The sequence below is a fragment of the Atractosteus spatula genome, chromosome 3 (genome assembly GCF_055471065.1).
Source record: "Atractosteus spatula isolate fAtrSpa1 chromosome 3, fAtrSpa1.hap1, whole genome shotgun sequence".
NCBI lineage: Eukaryota > Metazoa > Chordata > Actinopteri > Semionotiformes > Lepisosteidae > Atractosteus > Atractosteus spatula.
Window position 1 is genome coordinate 24972290 of NC_142708.1, and position 19812 is coordinate 24992101.

Genomic DNA, 19812 nt, shown 5'->3' on the forward strand with positions numbered 1-19812 from the left:
AATCTTTTTTAGAGGCCGAATTAATACATAAAACATCTGACTCACTTTATAGTCTCAATCTTATGGAATGATTTTAATGTATTTCAGTGTTAAAGTATTACAATTACTTTACAGAAGGGGTCAGAATTCCTTAACAGATACCTTTTACTAATTGCTAGTAGAGCCCACCAAGACCGCAAAAAGTGTTTCGCATTATTACCGATGCATTGAATGAAAACCAAAAGGAACTAAAGCATCTTCTAAAAAACAAAAAAAGCAAATTCTTTTGAAAAAAAATAATCAAATTTTGGCCACACCTCAAAGACCACTGGAGTAATAGAGAGAAAGAAAGACACATACTGTAAAAGCAATCAAAACTTTTGGCCCATATTGATTATTTGCTTGTATTAGCCTTTAGACCAAGAATCACACCAAGCTCCTATTAGTGTTTTCTGTTTTCTGCCCACAACTTCCACTTGCGTCTCAGGTTCTTCATGGTTTCCTAACACTGCTCCTTCTAATTCTCTTTAAAGGGGTGTTAGAAAAGTCAGTTGCTAAACTGGTCAGCCACATTTCTCTTTTTCCAGGCTGTATAAACTATTTTTCTGTGAAGAGATACAGTACTCGTTTACTTCTTTTATAAAAGGGTGCATGAAGAGTCAATCATCATTAAATAATTATACTAAAGAGCAAATCAAGCCACATCAACATGTTTCCTAACTCAAGAGTGTTACAAAAATAAACTAGTTATATCCCAGTACCATATACTCTTTCAACATATGAAAGACTAACCTAGGCTTTTTAATGGCTTGGAAACCCAATTTGACAAGTCATGATTGGCAGTGGAAACAAAAATTGAAATACAGCGTCATTCTAATGAATGTTGAAAGCCGGTAATGAAGTCCAACAGAATTTTCTTGTAAAAAAGGCACAGTTAGTGCTTTCACTCTCCACTTTTTACAGGGCGTCCCTCATGAATACTCTAAATCTACATCAACAGAGAGAAACTAAGTGTCTGGATTGTTTTTCTTTTACAAAGTTCACCATGCATCAACATAAGTATTTATTTAAAAATAAATTTAAAATATGCATTGGAAGTGACATAAATAGAAACCCTCCCAAATACATTTCCTTACTATGATATCTGCAGGATGTGTTAAATACAACTGTTGTTTGTCTTTTTTCAGTTTGGATATTTCACCTTAATACAAATATATATTTGTATTATATAAATGTATATAAAATCCTGTAAATCTTCCATTTGTTTTTCAAAGAAGCTCAACCTAGGGGGATCACCAGACTTGAAAGAATTGTTTCGGTATGCATTTGATCACAAAATGTGATTAAATAAATATGTGAATTTAGAAGTTTAATGTGCACCAAGCTCAACCAAAACATAAAAATGCACTAAAGGTCACAATGAAAGGAGGACTATCAGCCCTTCTATCCCATTGAACTATTCTGAGGATCTCAACCAGTTCCTTGTTTTGTGAAAGCAGCCTCAATAGCAGGGATGGATAAGTTTGCTCATGACTCTCCCGAACGTTTGTATAAAAATGTGTCATGTTCTCAGTTTTAAGCACTTCCTCTTAGCTTCCATTTGTGTCTTCTGGTTCATATTTCACTGCAGAGGTCTACTTGGGGACTTTTTTGAGGATTCTGAATTCTTGAATCTAGTCCCGACTCAAGTCTCGCATTTAACAGATTTTCAGATCTTTTCAGCTGTCAATATGAGACATTCCTTTAAGCACAGTAATATACCAGACAGCTTTTCTTTGGACAAACTGCAGAGGCACAATATATATATTGCATCCAAAGAAAGTAAATAAACTCATTTTAAAGGTTTCAGTAGTTTTGTATTTGAAAAAAAGACATCCTCTCCAATTATTCTACCAGGCTCCCAGGTGCCTGCCCACTTGGAGTGTTAACAGAGAGTGAAAGAAAGGCTTCCCTTTCCTTTACTTTTACTGAGACCATAACAGAGAACAGAACTGATCCAATAACTAGTGGTTTTAAATTGGGAGGCTACAGAAAGGAAACAATTCAATTCAGAAAAAAAGATTCATACTCAGGAAAACTGTTCAGCATGAAATGCCCATTGTGCATTTCAAGATTTTAATGTTTTATCATTTTGCCTATTTTGAGATGAGACTTATATTAAATGAACCAGTAAGTTCTTCATGTTTATCATACATGTAAGTGTCAGGCACACCAATGTAATGTCACTTTATAGGGCACTGCCCCTACATGTAGAAGTCTTTTAAAGTCTTTTATATACTGTAGATAAAGTTATTATTTTTTATTATTATTGGGCCATCATGTGCAGCCAATACCGCCTAAATGCACTTCTGGAGTCTATCAGAATCTGGAATTCTGTTGTAAGGATGTGGCATCTTCTTTCACAAGAAACTCAATAAGCTCATGCCTGGTTAATGGATAATACCATGCTCATCAAACCAGTGGACAACCACACATGCTCTGTGGATGGGGGTATTGTCATTCTGAAAGACCCCTCTCCCAGCAGGAAAGAAATGCCGCAAATTAGGGAGAAGATGATCACTCGTTACCATTAAATAGCAATTACCATTGACCTTGACTTCTAAGAGAATGAGTGAACCCAGACCATCCCAGGAAAATATGCCCATTAACACTCTGGAACCACCAGTACCCTTGACTGCTGGAATCAGGGCTGTGGTCTATAAAGTTTAGGTTGGTGACACACATGCACTTTTCTTGATTTGTCAAGAACATGGAGAAGGATGATTTTTCTGACCATGTTACATTTCCATGTGCCTGGTACCTCACTGCCTGTGTTCTTTGCACCCCAGGACTCTCAAATGTGCATTTGGTAATGTGAACAGTTTGTGCACTGCAACCCGACGGTATATTAGTCTGTGAAGTTCTGGCAGACTGCATTTGATTAAACTGGTTGTTTGCAAACCAGTTTGAAATTAGTAGGCAGTTGGTCTGCTGAAGCTCACCTGTTTTGCCTTGAACTTTGAATTAATGCACAGATATCACAATACTGGAGTATGTGCCCTGACCTGCTGTTGCCCTTTACTGATAATGTCTTTCCCTTGGAGTTCAATGCTGACTTACATCACAGCTGACTTTGAGACTGCTGTCTTAATTTGAACACTGCAATTAGAGTGACTTCTGCATACTTCACCAACAATGCTATTTGAGAGGATAGCACTTAATGCCTATTCTGTATTAATATTTTGTTTTTGAACAATACAAATTTCAGTATTCATTAAAAATCTTACTTTTTATTTTATAGACAACTACATTTTCTGGATAGGTACAGCTGCATCCTTCACATGTTGAGTGAACCATCTTAGTAATACTGCCATTATTTTCTGCATTAACTACCTTCCTTGAGTTTTCAAAAACAAGGATCTGGTTGTACATGGTTGTATTCATTCACTGAAATTGTAACATCATGGTCAACTAATATTAAAAGCTAATATGCAAAACTTTACCCTTCTTTAGTATGTGATTTCTTTGTATTTGTATTTGTTACTGCATTTTGGATTTTTTTTTACAGTAACATTAAATATACAACTATGCATTCAGGTACAACCATTTTAAAACACAATCTCAGAAAATGAATGGGTATTAATTTAATTCAACTGAACGAGAATATGCTAACTCAAATGTTACAACTGGCTTATGCAAAATGACAAACTGACATTGACACCCAAAATCCCAAACACAATTGGTTTGAATAATTCTTCAGACACTTCGATGGCAGGGCCCCTACTTAATTATAAGGGGTGTTTAAAATTACAGTGTATAAAAATGTCTTCCATTCCATCAATTCTGTTCCAGTTTTGTTCCCAGCATGTTTTCCCCCCTCAGGCCACACATTAACTGCCACAGACCAAATAACCAAGACAGCACCTGAAAAACGCGCTGCAGATTTCCTGTAGAGCTGCCTTAAAAGTAGATGCTTTGTCAGCTGGTTTATTTCAAATACTCATTTGTTATGTGAAAATGTTATGTATTAAATAACACAGCTGGGTATGTTATTTGCCTGTTGTCAAAGGTAACACTTCCTGTGCACTTCAATTACAGCTTACAAATCGTTAAGTAAACTGCTGGCAGAAGTGTGTCAAATCAGGCTGTGCAAAATGAGCAAACTCTAAGACAATACAAGTAAAAGAAAATTCCCACTGAATCCTGATAGCTTCATTCATTTTTGTACAAAAAGAATATTTATGTAAACTACACTATGACAGAAATACATAACCTACATTTAGTACGGTATACTGTATGTGTGGTAAAAATTAAAAAAGGAATGACAAGGATTTGATTACTTTTAATGTTTATATTTCCAGATGAAAAAAAGGTGAGTACACAAAGGGCCTCATGGAACACTCATTAGCCATTTAACACCAGTCAGAACTTGAAAGTTCAACCAGTTGAAAAAGTCTATGAACTCAACAGTGTGGGCTTAAAAGAGGAGGAAAGAAACACTTCTCTGTTTTAGGCTGCAAAATCAAGGTGGACACTGGCTACAGTGTCCCCCTAACAGTCAGAAGTGAACAGTTGCTTGCAACATATGAGCATTTCTTATTTATCTGCATGAAATAAAAAAATAAGGCTGTAAAGGGTTATTAAACAAGCACCAGTTGCATACAAAGTTGCAATACATACTGTACAATACTGTATATGTTCAAAGAAAAAGATACCTTCTGTGGCTAATTAAATGTTGTAAGCAAACAAAGGCAGTCATTGAAAGGAGGTTCAACAACAGCAAATAACAGGTGCTAAACATAGAAGTAAATTTATAGGGTGAGAAATTAGTGTCCTCTCCATCAGCAAAGTCAAACAGTTCGGAAAATTCCCAGAGCAGCAAGCCAAACCATACGGCAGGGATCATGGAACAGAATTTAGACATTCTGAATTTCTTACCAGAATTTATACTTAAAATCACATAAAACAACATGAGAAAACTGCACTGGGCAGGGAGAAAAATAGAATTTGGTAGAAATATGTTCTCCAAAGTAAACACCTAGGGAATGACACAGAGTGAAAGAAAAGAAAATAGCTTGTGAATTACAATTGCTCTCCAAAATTCTTAAAACAATCTAAACTGGATCTGCTCTTTTCACTAAATACACGCCTGTCTTTATGTAGAAAAACAATCGAAAGTGACACTTTCTAGTGAAAGTTTAACCATTTCTTAAGCTAACAGTTAACCTGATAAGCTTGTAGGACCCTGCAGCATGAAATACAGTATGTGTGTAGAGAGGAACAAAAGATAATAATGCAAAAATGATGATGATTCTATTAGATTTGACTGGCAAATGTGATGGAATATCATAAAAAATTACAACAAATACAATACTGTATATTGGCTGCTAGTGTATAGTTTACCTTGAGTTACTGGAATCATGTTTTTGAAGACTCAGTGTGAATTAAAGTCTGGTTTAGTATGAACCAAACTATGCTTAATACCGGTCAAAGATGCTATAACAGAATAAAGTACTTGTGGAGGTTCTGAGTAAACTCTTAATTCTCACAAAAAATAAATTAGAAATGTCATCAAACGTAACCCATGATGGTCTCTAAACTTAAAATGCATTTTTTTTTTGCTGTAAATTCCATTTTCTTCATGTGGCTCAGCTTTGAAGCAGTTTTAAACACAGTTTAAAACACAGTTTAAAACTAGAGGACACAAGTGGAAACTATGTGGAAGTGCATTTAAAACTAAAAAACAAGAGGCAGCTCTTCATTCAAAGGGTTCTGAGAGTATAACAACCTTCTCAGCCATGTTTTTGAAGTTTCCTCTTTCAAGAAATGGCTGAATGAGATCCTCAGATCAATTAGCTACTACTATACAGCACATGCCAAACACTCTTCTGTAGACGGGCCAAATGGCCTGCACCTGTTTTCAGCCTTTCTTGGGTTCTTATGTTCAGTCACGATTTGCAGAGATGGCATCAGCTTTCATAGTATCCCAGCACAGCTTACAATACAACCTTGTGTGACAATAACAATAAGAACTAAGAGGGGTCCATAGAGAAATATTTAAGAATTTTAAGAATATTTTTTAAGAATATTAAATAAATCAGAATATTAAACAAAGTAAATCAGTTGGTTTATTACGTATTAAACATCTGTAGACAGATTACTGTACATACAGGATGATAATGGGTTTAACTCCCACTTGGGCCACTGCTGAGAAAGGTACTGTACTGTATGTAGCTAAATGTGCTTCTGAATAAACGGATACTCTATAGGTCGCCATTGTAAATAAGAATTTTTTCTCTATTGACTTAACTAGTGAGATAAAAGATTAAATGAAAAATTTATTTAAAAGTAGCTACAGTACCAAGGTTCTGGGGATCCTCACACATAGAGCAGAGACTGTTGTACAGTTCAAACGAAAGTTCATTATGATCCTTGAGCAGCTGTGTGGAGAGGTGGTTAAGGTTCTGGCCTTGTAAATACTGTAAATAGCTATGGGTTCAATAGTAAGGTGAGAGACTCACAGCAAGATACTTCACCCAAATTGCTCCCTCTCTAATACAATGTATCTGCTAAACCTTACATACACAACACCTGTCGATATGTAGGGAAATATTCTGTTGCCCATTCTAACAAACGCACCAACTTCAACGTGTTGAGCAACCCATTATTATTATTCCAGGCTCACCGCTCACAGCTAGGATCACTCCAACCTCTCTTCCCAAAGGAGCAAACTTATTCCCAGAAGAGTAAAAACCAAGGTTTTATCTTTCATCAGTTCAATTACTGTCTAAGAGTGAACAGCTATTGCTGAACACCCCAGTGTGGCTTTAACCACATTTTTAAAAGCAGAATTGTTTAACCTTTTAACTGTAAGCAGTTTTGTCTAACCTGGACTTCTGTACATAGCTGGTGAAAACAGATTACCTTGAGGTACACGCCACTTTTAAAGGATTTCATCTAAGCAATACCAGCTGTTTAAGCCCCCCTTTTATTCCAGCAACCAGCTGTAGTCCCCATGGGAAGGCACACCTTTAATAACCTCTAATGGCAGATAATGGCATGATTACTAGTCTCATTTTGCTGTTGCTTAACAGTCTTATGCAGCTCCTCGATGGCCTTCCACCATATCCCCAGCTAAAAGAACCTACTCACTTTTGTGAATATATGCCCTCTCACTGATCCCGAACAGCCTGTTAACACTACTAACACTAGAATTTAAGCTGATAATCAACTACTGTACCTGTTTAAGAAAAGCAGATAGTGGGTCGACAAGTCAGGCAAAAACCAGATGGGACACACTTTATTTGTGTATCTAGTCTTTTGTGTCTCACAAAGTTGCATAATCACACTTTTGTGACTGAAAAAGTTGCAAGTCCCAGTATAAACTGTGCAATCATCCATTTTGTTTTTCTGTCAAACATTTAATTTGCCAAAAGGTGACACCTGCGGCTATCTAGGAACGTTGCTCTAAACTACATCTTATCTGATCCATATCCTAGCTTCTTTTAAGACTATCATGTATAATTATCACATTAAGTACAAAATATCTTAATTTAATTATGACACACTATTATAGCATTCTGATTTTTTTAGAAGTCCTCTTGTACTGTACCTCACACATATCAGAGTAATATGTTGTTGGATTTTCACCCCGCCTAAATAAATACAGTCAGGTTCAATGGTTAAGTAGTTTAACATGAAGCATCAGAAAGACTGGATGGCAAAAACTCTAAGGTTGATAAAGTATGCGTTACGTCTGCATTATCTTTAGGAACATATTAATAGGCAGGTCAGTTGCATCTATGGATTTAAACAGTCAGAAATGAGGATTTGTGTTTTTAGAAATAATTTAAAATGACCATTTTTATGGTTAATGGTCTTAATATGTATTAAAACTAACTATTTAATAAATTATTACTTTCAATGACAGACACATCCTTGGACTCCAAAGTGTAAACATTCAGTTGATTATCCTAATATTAGACCTTGATTCTTGTGATTATGTGAGGCAATGTACTAAGGATACTGTATATCCGTTATTTATTTCTTCCTTGTTTAAATGTGATTGTGATACATGAGAATATTGTACCTCTTCTCCCTTCATTTAATCGTCCATGTTATGGACAGTAGTAGACAATATTTATGGTGGTGTTTACTTTTGAGATGTCCCTGTGGGCTATTCTGTGGGTATCAGTGTTTTTAAAATATCTAATGTTAAAATTTTATTTGCATGATATTCTCCCCCTTTTTTTGAATGTTAAATGGAGCAAGCATTTTGCATACTAAAAAGAAGGTGCTGATCTAAAATTTATTTTGCGCTTGTTCTGTTTTACAGCTGTCATTCCAACACCTTACATTGGATAGTATCTTAAGGACTGGCGCAAAATATTTTGCTGCAGACCCAAAGACTATAAAAGAAGGCAACATTAGGATCTAAAATGAAAGTTGATGTGAAAAAGGAAACATACAAAATTCTGACCAAATGCTTGAAATTGCAAATATACTGTAGTATTAAATGGAAGAAAAACTACGACAAAGCTTGTAAAACAAACTATTGTAAAGATGAGGTTATACCCTCATATCAGATTTAAAATGTTTCATAATGATTAAAATTGATTAGTCTTACTTCCAAAAAAAAACCCTCATATTTCAGATGCTAAATGAAAGTTACCAATAAATACTGTACAACAACTGAATGGTGTTCTGGATGCAGAGAAAACACAAAGCCAACTGTAGGATTTTATGACCTTTACAGCTTTTTTCATATTGCTCAGCAGTCAGCCAGAATAAAAAAGGTCTCTCCATGCTACTTGTGCTACATATCGTAATGTATAAAAACTGTACCTTCACATTTCTGTGTCCTCTCATTTTGCTTGTGGCCTTTTGGGCACTTGCACTCATAGGAACCTACTGTATTGATGCAGTTTCCACCTTGACAAAGGCCTGGGATGGCCTGGCATTCATCAACATCTATGTGAAGGAAAAGCAGAACATAACTTTATAAGTAAAATAGGTTATATATACAGGAGGCACTTATATAACATTGTTTAAAGAGGTAGCCGCTCAGGTCATGATACTAAGGTTCACTGAGATCAGTTTTAAAAACAATACGAGTTACTATATTAGCAACGCTGTAAAATTCTTTTTTTTATAGTCTTCCTATTTCACAATCCTGGACGCAACATTTTTCTAGATTGAAGTGTCACAGTGACCATACACAATTAAGACGAGCCTTCCTTCTAATTTCAATAATTACAAATTCTTGTTGTTTTTTTAAATTCTGGCTATGTATCCTTTTTTAAAGTGTGCCACAATGTATCTTTAGACATCCTGTCTGCAAACAGATACAATACAGTATGCCTTGACTCACTGGGTTTGTACAAACAAGTCAAATAGTTATACAAAAAAAACGTTTTGTAAAAAGATTCAACTTTATTGCACTGATTTAGCTTTAAAAGAATAATGACAAAAACAGTGACCCACTCATGAAAGCCAAATATCCACTACAAAATATCCCAACGTCTTCCAGGTTCTTTATCATAAAAATCCCTAATTAAGGGGGAGCATCAGACTGTGCTCTTTGGATATCATAACATATTTAAGAACATAAACTAAATGTTATATGTGAGCTTTATTAATTCTGTAACTCTCCAATGCTTGTATTTACTGAGCTGGATATATTCTAATTGTAACTCTCAAAGGCCATTGTGGGCTACATATCAGATTTTTACACAGACCTGTTCCATGTGATGGTCAATGCCACAGATGCCATCTGTGACAGAGCAATGAAGTTACTGAAGATAATCACGGCAATTACATTACTATTTTATGTAAGGGATAAATCTAACTTTTTAATAGTGGATAAATATTATCTAACTATAATCATCTATATAATATAAATGATTAACAAGAAGGTATATAGTTTAGAGTTAAAGTTTAAAATATTCATATTAACCTTTAGGCCTTAGTTTTCTATGAATTAAAGGAAAGTAATTTTAAACATTTGTGTATTTGCAAATGCAATTCACAAAAGGATAGTTTATGTAAGGAAATAAGACAATATCTGGAAATTATTTAAGAAACCTGTTCCTTTATTTTTTAATTTTCTGAAAACAAGTGCAAAAAATAAGCTAGGTAAAATGTAATTACAAAATGGATTATTTATCTGAACTAGATTTTTTTTTTCACATTAACCCTCACAAATATGCTTGAAATTAAGCTAAGTTTTCCCAGATGGGAAAATGTAGGTATCAGTGATAAAGCCTGGCATGTGAAGAAAGGACGTGTCTGCAAGCAAAGAGCCTAAGTAAATTGTAACAGTATGTACACATTTCTCTGTTCACTGCAGACCTGCACCTTTGAAAGTAAAGCCAATATGTTTAGGGGGGTCCAGTAGATTCAGTGGACTCTCAACTGACTTAAAATATCAAAAGCAGTCCAGAAAGAAATTTAAAATGGCAGACTTGTTGAAGTCTAGATACAGTAGGCTTGGGTAATACTGTAATTCACCACCTTTAAGTGAAGACTGCTAACATTGTTCAAAGAGAATAAGCCACAGGTACTAAGTGACTTAAGAAGCTGTCTGACACCCACATTCTAGCGCAGTATGCCATAATCCCATTCTAGGGCAGTGCATAGCATATTAGTTTTAATCTGAGCCTGGGAACTAATGTTCCAAAGCAGCATTGATAACTATGTTTTGAGCAGACTGGCAGCGATATCTTAAAAAGAACTGAACTGGACTTGAAAAGGCACCCCTTAGTAAGACAACTGCAAATGCAGTAAGTGAAGCATGAGGTCGCTCATTTATTTTCAATAGCCGCAGTAGGCAGGTCCCACAGAACTATCTTAAATGATAATTATCACTGAGCCAGAGCTTTGAAGCAAAATATAACGTTGTGATTCTTTTGGCAGGGTGGGAGGTATAGATGAAAGTGTTAAATTATCCATTTTAAGTTAAAAAATAATTTTATGATGTGTTTTGGAAAGATACCCAGTTACAACATATATAATCTCAATTCATTCTAAATACTTACAGTTTTTAATTAACAGAATCTAGGAGAAGCAACAAATATTAATTTAGGTAAGCTAGTCTAAGATTATTTCTAGACATCTTCAAAACTCTAGCTTTTTCTTTCAAGATCAAACAGCAGGAGGTACTGTGGATAGGAAAGTGGGTATAAAAGCAAGAAAGCTGTCTGCACTTGACACATCAGAATTTCTTCACTTGGGACAGTAAAAATCAGTTACTCAAAACTATTAATTAGAAACAAGATATTGACTGTTTTTCACAGACAATGCTTACTCTACTTCAAATGTACAAGTGAGTTTTTCAGTTCAGTATGGTTTTGTAATGTCATAAAACATAAATATGTACAGTATAAAGAGTCTAGATGAAGATGAATGTTATTAATTGCATATTTTACATCTTACTATAAAATATGAAATAGTGTCAGTAAGGCATGATGCCCTGCAAAGCTAGGGTCATATTTGTATTAGATTTTGAACTTATCCTAATTACACAGAAATTGAAGATTATAACACAATTGGGCTCTAGATCTTCTCCTGTACCTGAAGCCCCTATTAACAGAGTATTCTAAAGCACTTTCTCCTACTGTTTGGTGGATGACACTGCAATCTAAGGGGTACACAGCGTGTTTGTGATTGGACCTATAACATAACAACACATGTTAGTGTTGCCCTTTGAGTACCACCTTTCTAAAGACTCATTTGTCCGAGGGTGGTTTCTAAGGTAATGCACATTTCGCATGTTGTTGTTTTTTTTCCACGGACCTTATGGTCCTTAAGCATGTTGACTCTGGCATTAAAACAAGAGCTCCAGCGAAGCCACTCACCTTGGCAGGCGCCAGTTCGAATATTGGGGATGAATCCCCGGCGGCAGGGCTCAGGCTGAGCTGGGCACGTTTCACAGGGGTGGCCCCAGGCCCGGCCAATGGTGGCACAGCACAGCGTCTTAGTGCACACGATGCCACTGACCTGACCTTGGCACATCTGGTTGCTCACCTGCATAAAGCAAGGTCCAGTCCTGTAGTCTGTGGGGAAAGACATTTTCTTCATTAGTAACAGCCATAGCATGTCGGCAACTGTAAAACAGCAAAGTCTGTGCAAATGGATGCAGCAAATTAACAAACTACGATCTTCATAATTTCCTCATGGTAACCTACAGTAATAGCAGCACAAATTAATCACAAAATGTACCTACGTTGGGTGAAGGTGATTTGTATTTACTGAATTAGTATACATTTTAACACTGTAATTGACAAAATATCTCGGAGTACGTCAGTATTGTCATAAAAGTTTTTTAAGGATCATATTTAAGGTTGGACAGATTTTTTGACAAGGCAAATTGGTACTCTTTTACTTGAATTAGCCTACATACAACCCCTTCATAAACACTATACAACACAACATAACAACTCACACTCTACATGTGCAAATTACTGTACATTAAACGCAAGCAATTAAAATAGTTTTAATCAGACGTTGTTTTAGCCGAAACCCCAGAGGGGAATTCTATTTACAGAGAAGTACAGAGAAGTAATGTGAAAATAATGAAAGACACTGTTAAAGACCTTTTGCCAATGCATTTCAGTAACAACGGCCCAGAATTGTTTGTGTGATGTTTTATTTGGTTACGTGGTTTTAAGCATCTTGTTTTATTGTTTTGTATTATTGAATGAGTTGTGACAGTGTTTTTAGACTCACACAATTGTTACCAGCAAATTACATAGTGAGTAATTTTCTGGTATTTTTTTTCCTGGTGATAATGGTAATGGTATTGCTAATTTTATGCAGAGCTTCGTTAAACTAAAGTGGTTATGTCACTTTCCAGATATTTCATAATCATAAAGTAACATTACAATGGGTATAACTTTAAACCATGGTGGTTTCTAATATACTTGTACAGTCTTAAAGAACTTCTATCGTACTGTAAGATTGTGAAACACAGGTGCTGAAAAACCTAAACATACTGTATGTTAACAAAGAGCATACCATGTAGAAGGCCACAAAACTATTTACATGTTACTGTATTTGGTTTATTTAGTTCAACGGCTGCCCCCCTTCTATAGAAGTGTCATAAAGAGATTTTACTGGCTTTTAAAAACAGCCCAACTGTCAATGACATCTTTGATGCATTTTGGAAAGAAACAAAGTCTATCAAAGGTTACAGGACACAGCTGTCCAGAAGGTGCAGTGTCTGTGTAAAGAGAAATGCTATGCTACAGAGCACATGGGCTGGATATACACAGTAAAGCACTGAGGGATCTTAGGCTAGTTCTGTCTAAGCCGATGATATGTGTTGATTATCTATGAGAGCAATCTCTGGTGTGGGAAAATGAAACCATAGCTGACATGTATACTTTATTTCTTTATACAGAAAGTCAGATGACAAATTAAAAGCAAACCATTTTAGTTGGAAATCGGAGATTCCATGGAAAGAAGAAAATTGAATCAGCTGCAACCGATTTACATTTAAGCTGTAAGATAGTACTGCATTTAATAAACTGTAGAAATGATACAAGTTCACCAAATATGAATCATTTTCAAAGCTTTCCTGTAAAGGAACACGTATACAAATCCAGTAAATATCTGTAATCATGAGGTTTAAAACCAATCTGATTTTATTTGTAATTACTTTGGATGATAATTATAATAATAATAATAATAATAATAATAATAATAATAATAATAATATAGTTGATAATGTAATGCACACTGATAAGAAATCAAACCCAGATCTGTAAGATATAAATCAAACACAATTTTGGACCACTATTTATTTTATGTATTGTAATTCAGCTGAAAGACTGCACTTAATCCTACGAACATCAAGAGCTGATGTCTGTATCTGTTCAAATTTACAGTTTAACAGTACACTTTTTCAAAGTAAATATTCTTGGTTAATATTGAATTACACATCAATCAAAAATGGTTTAGGACTTAATATTTATAATATCATGACTTAATATTTAATATTAGTATATATATTATTTGGAAAACAGGTGTTACACCCTGGAAAATATTGAGTATATACAGGTACAGTACGCCAAGTATTTAAGTCAAATTAGAAACAAGTGTTTTGAATGCCTTTTATTTCCTATAGTTAAAATCTTTTTGGTATTTAAATTATAATTTTTTATTAATCTTTATTATTAAGAAAACAAATATTGACCATTTTCATTTGCTTATAAAAAACTGCAATTTATGGTACTCCTCCAATGTACAATATTTACAATATTCCGTAGTGTGATTCCCATTCCTTCCAAGCACATTCTGCAATTTAAAAAAGCCATTAAAATGTGATTATAATTATGTACTTTAAGGCTCTTGATTTTCTCTTCATGTGAAGTGTGCAGTACCAATCACTAGTGATGAAACTGTTTTTTAAGTTACGAGCAAGACTAACCTTGTTTTTTTACTAGGCTCAAACAATGGATGCTCTGTTCCCATCATTCAAGGAAAAGCCTTGATTAAGCAACTCTGTACTATACATATTTTCCAAACAATTCATCCTGGAAAAACGTTTTGAGTACACAGTCAGGTGGGAAAAAAATCCACATATTTTCTACAAAAAAATTATGGCATACCAACATACTCCCTCCCTCATAATAATAAACTTTATTTTATATAGCGCCTTTAAAGGTGGCTTCTCAAAGCGCTTTACAGAATGACAACAACAATAAATAAAAAGAATACACAAGATAAAAACACAATTACAATATACAGAGGAGACCGTGGATGGTGGTACTAAGAAAAGCAGAGGGGTGAAGAATGGAACCAGTTAAGTAAACAAAGTAAACAAAACTTTAGTTGATATTTGTTTTAATCTATTATCGCAAGGGTTTTTGACAGATCAATTGCAAGCAAATACTGCAATACCAATTATTATATAAACAGCAGGTGCTGAAAGGATATAGTGCTGCCTATTTAAATTGAACATTAATGTACTGTATGTGGAGCAACACAATTTAAGCCAGTAAACAAAATCACAGTTTAATAATCCTACAGCCTCCAAAGTGGCTCAACTGGTAAGGGCACTTGCATTATGAATACTGAAGTATATAGAAATATTTTGTTTTACTAATGTACAGAAAAATGCTTCTGTATATATTGTGCTGTGCTTCATCATGCAGTGCATGAATAATACTATGCTCACAACCTCTGCAGCCAAGGAGAAGTAAATGGAATATCTCAGACTAGCCCAGTTAATCTCCATATTTAAATACAATTATGCATGTATTCTAAAATAAATTGTCAGAACACCTTAACAATAGGCAAAATTCATATGGGCTAGAGCAACACATCTAATTATCACCTGATTACACAATTTGGTTGGTTCAGATGGATTACAGACATAACGCAGATATGTACAGGTACAGACAGTGAAATACAGTGACATTTATACTTAAATTTGCTTAAAGGTAATGAGCCCCAGTACTTACAGCAACATACAATTACGAGGTTGAATACAAAGCCTGTTTTTGTTTTAGTTTGATTACAACAAAAGCATTGAAGCAGTCAAAACATACATTATGTTGTTCATAAAACATTTATATTAACCTCATGATTACAAAAACTGTTTGACTTTAAAGGCAAAATAAATATTGACTTTGCTGTACTAATACATTTGAAGGACAGCATAAATAACACTGTTGTTAGATAATTATTGCACAGTTATTAACACATTCATTACATATATGGCTTTTATCTTTAAGAACTGTATCTGTTTCCCTGTGGGTCAAAGTAATCTCTTTGTGATATCGCAGTTTTAAAAGGTAGTTATTTGGAAATGCTTGTGATGCTTTTTATGTTGACATAATATTTAAATGTTAGTCTATAACATAATAAAAATTGTATGCCTTGCTATTGCATATTTTGAAAGCAAGATGTAATGTCTATTTTAGTGTTTTGTACTGAGAAACAGAATCAATGAAAAGCAAGGTTAAAGGTTAAAAAACTGAACGTGTGGAACCACCGTGATAAAAAGGTTATAATTTTACTTCTATAACTACTACCATTGCTCTTTGAAAAGCATATCTGTCGGACAAAGAAAGTATCTTCTACAAATATTTTCTTTTGAAGCACACAACATTATTGTTCTTTTCTTTCCTAACATACTGCAATAACACGTTCCTTATTAAGGTGCTCAAAAATATCTTTTTGATATCCTAAAAAACATTAGACAATTTCAGAAAGACCAAAGGTGGTTCCATCACCCAGCTTGCTCTAGTCTGTGGTAGAGGCATTTATACACTCCTATCAAACTCAATCTGTGACAACTTCAAAAAGAGACACCTTGACTGGATAAAAGTAGAGAATCACAAGGAGCTCTGTGTATGCGAGACTGTTACAGTAACATCACCAAGCACATGTGATTCACATGTGTGTGTGAAGGTTAGAAAAGATCTGAATCCAGGCTGGTGGCACTGACTGTGATTACCACATGGGCTGAATAAATGCGCTTGGAAGGCTGGGCTTGGTACAGTATGTGCACTATATGAGTGATAACCCTTGTTAACTGTACATGTTCTCCTGGTTTCTTTCTATCTCCCGAAGACATGCTGGCTAGATTTAACTGACTACTTAAAATGATCCCGTTCTCCACACCCTTCTTATAAGGATTATAAGGTATCCCATCTAGTGGGAGAGTAAGTGTGTGCTCTCAGTTACTCAGTCACTTACAAAGCTAATTTTCAAGTTTCTGTATTTTTCGAATATGAAATTTCAGAGAAGAGAAAAGAAGAAAAGCGATTTTCTCATTTGTGGCATTCAAAATAATTCTATAATAATGTTAATTGCCTTCTTGATAATGCATGTAGAGTTTAATCTGAACATAATGCTTCATATTTAGAAACTGCTATCTGCGATTTCTAATTATTTAGTTAGGAATTTCCCCATTGTGATGAAAAGGACACCAACTAATTACCATTCAGATTAAGAATAGACTCATTACTTCATTCCTAATTGCCATATCATGTTCAGTCTACATTCAGTGTAAGCAAGGAAGGAACCCTTGAGTAACAGAGACTGAACTCCTGGAATGTGCTCGCTACTGGTGCTGCCAAAAGCTATTTTAATACTTGAGGCTACATTTCAGAAGTTCAGAACAATTGGAACTTTTCAGTGCGTGCACTGGACATATGATCAAGATCGTAAGATCAATTTCCTGTTCTTAGCGGTAGAAGTGGACTAATAAGTTTCACCCTTGCTTTTAGAGTAATGTGATAAAGGAGGCTTGATTTTTCAGATACAACATTAAATTAAGATCCCTTCTACTTAGGGATATCACAGATCCTATTCAATGCAAAGTAAATGTTCTCTAAATCTAGTGATACATTACAAGCTTTCATGGTAAGGCGCAGTATAGTTAGTGGACTATTTTGATAGTAATACTATTACCAGTAGTTGGCACTCTTCCGGCTGGACTAGAATGCCCCCGTTTAGAAACCAGGTATACTATACTGTAGGAGATGTTGTCCTTCATATGAGCCCTGATGTCCTAATTACTTGGTCATTAAAGATTCCATGGCAAGTTGCAAGAGAAACTGTATTAATATCCGTGTCCTGGCTAAATTCCAGTCTGGGATTTTATAATCTGGCCTTCCTAAAGCTCCCCTTTACTCAATGGTCAAAGCAATTTCTTACTTTTCAACCTGAGTTGCTACAGTATATAGTGAGACTTCTGGTGCTTCACATCACCCAGGTGGGTGCTGCACTTCAGTGCTGGATAAAGTGGATCCCCTCCAATACGAAAAGCACTTGGGATGAAAAGCATTATATAAAAATAAATATTACTCTCTATCACCTAAAATTGCCCCTTTTTGTTCAATCAGAAAAACTGATTTTTCACATTTCTAGCTTGTCTGCTGTGAAGTGAGCTGCTGATGTAAAACAGCTGCTGTTTGACGCTTAAGGGAGCATTTAACATCAGCAGAGCATGAAGTCATATCCCACTCAATTGTAAATTTCTGTGCAATCCTATTTAAATCACTGAGATTCCTAAAAGATGCACCATATTACGGTTACATTCAATAACAGCAGTACTACTGCTACTAAAAGTTTAAAAACCTACTGCATGTGCAATTAACTGAATTATCAGCTCTGCTCCAGGAAAACAACCTAATAACCAACATATAAGAAGTACAGTACATAAATTCCCAAGATGTACAGGAAAAATGACTAAACCAAAAGTTATAATGTTGCAATAATCTTCACAACTTTCTCCACACCATATCTACAGTTTAATTGAAACAGCATGTTTCCATTTATTATTTCCATGAAAACAGTCAGGAATTCCCCTATTTGATTGTGAAATAGACAGTAACTAGTCAGAATTCAAGCAGAATAACAATACCCATTCAGCATATTCTAATTTATACAAATGTATTCATTTCCTAATGTACACAATGTAAAACATTCATAATTATTTATAACACTGTTATTTATTTACACAGTGTTCTATAATTTACACAATTATGGAAAATACTTAAAACTGTACAAAGTTAAACAGAAATGGGGGCCGACATTTTCAAAATCTTCCAAAAAGGAAATGAAAGGATCAGTCCGGCATTCTGTTTTTGATATACAGTGAAAAACTGTCAACCTGTCGACTGTCAAAACTGTCAAACTTTGAATAAGTTAATATTTCATATTTTGCAAGGCATTAAGTCACTGCGCAGATGCCACTAAAACAAACCAGATTAAGCACATATAAGTAATGTTGATGTAGGGGTTTTAACATACTGTATAAGAATCTTCTAAATGCCTAAGGCTATCAAATCCATGTCAGCAGTGTTATATTGATGCATCTCGCAAAACATTATCGATCACATTGTTTGTATGTTTATACTTTAGACTGCATTTTATTTTTGGTCTTTCATTAAGTTCAGCTTTGTTGCAGAATTAGCTTTTTTTCCTGACAATTTACTAGTGTTTTGCTAATTAAAGTAGAAAAAATCCTATCTGCCTATAGTACTCAGAGACCGCAATACTGCGACAAGTCAGAGTAACTACACCCTCATTAGAGGAGAACATTTCTGCTCAAGATGTAAGTCTCCTTTCATAAATTGCATAATTAATAACATCTTTAGTTCGGTTACTTTTTTGTTAATCCAAAAAAAACATATCTGGCATGACTGTAGAAATATTTGTACAAAACCAGATGGCAGATGGGATTAGGTGCAAATATTTGATTATTTAAAAATAATTATTTAATCAAAATAATTAGATATAAGGGAAAGATCACCACACAACAGAAGAGGATAATTTAGTATGTCATATCTCACAAATTACCAACAGTTAAAAAAAATTATTTTCTGTAGCTCTGTTTGATCAAGGACGTACAAAGCAATATATTATTTTTCCAGGGAGCAACAGACCTACCAAATAAACCCACTCCACTAGAAATGCTATTCATTTTTAGTGCTCATTTCACAAAATTAAGTTTGACATTACTAAGTGTCTATTTATTCATCTGTTTAATGGAAATACTGTATGTGTCTTAAGCCTCCTGATTCAGAAGGGAATGTATAGTCTTTAACAAGGAGCAATAGTTTCACAGGGAGTACCCAGGAATCTTTTATTAATTAAGAAGTAAAAATTAAGACTCACATTGACTTAATGGATCAAGTATTTCTGTTTAGATACTATATAGGGCAAGGAACTTAACAGAGAAAGAAATAATGAAATTAAAAGGTACTTAAGTTTTACTAATTTTTCCAGTAGATAAATGGGTGGTTCACTTTTACCATATTAATGAAACAATTCTAATGCAAAAACTTCACTTCACACTATCAAGCTGATACACTATGACTGTCACAAAAGCTGTATCAC

At 34.7% G+C, this 19812-nt stretch overlaps 1 protein-coding gene across 1 annotated transcript in view; it reads right to left on the minus strand.

Annotated features, from left to right (window-relative positions):
* Positions 1–19812, minus strand: part of fbn2 (fibrillin 2) — a 111052-nt gene that overhangs the window by 79975 nt on the left and 11265 nt on the right. The window contains exons 6-7 of the mRNA XM_088911126.1: positions 11814–12011; positions 8803–8928 (exon numbers count right to left, since the gene is read on the minus strand). Of these exons, the coding sequence (XP_088767252.1) occupies positions 8803–8928; positions 11814–12011 (324 nt within the window). The remainder of the gene's footprint in view (positions 1–8802; positions 8929–11813; positions 12012–19812) is intronic.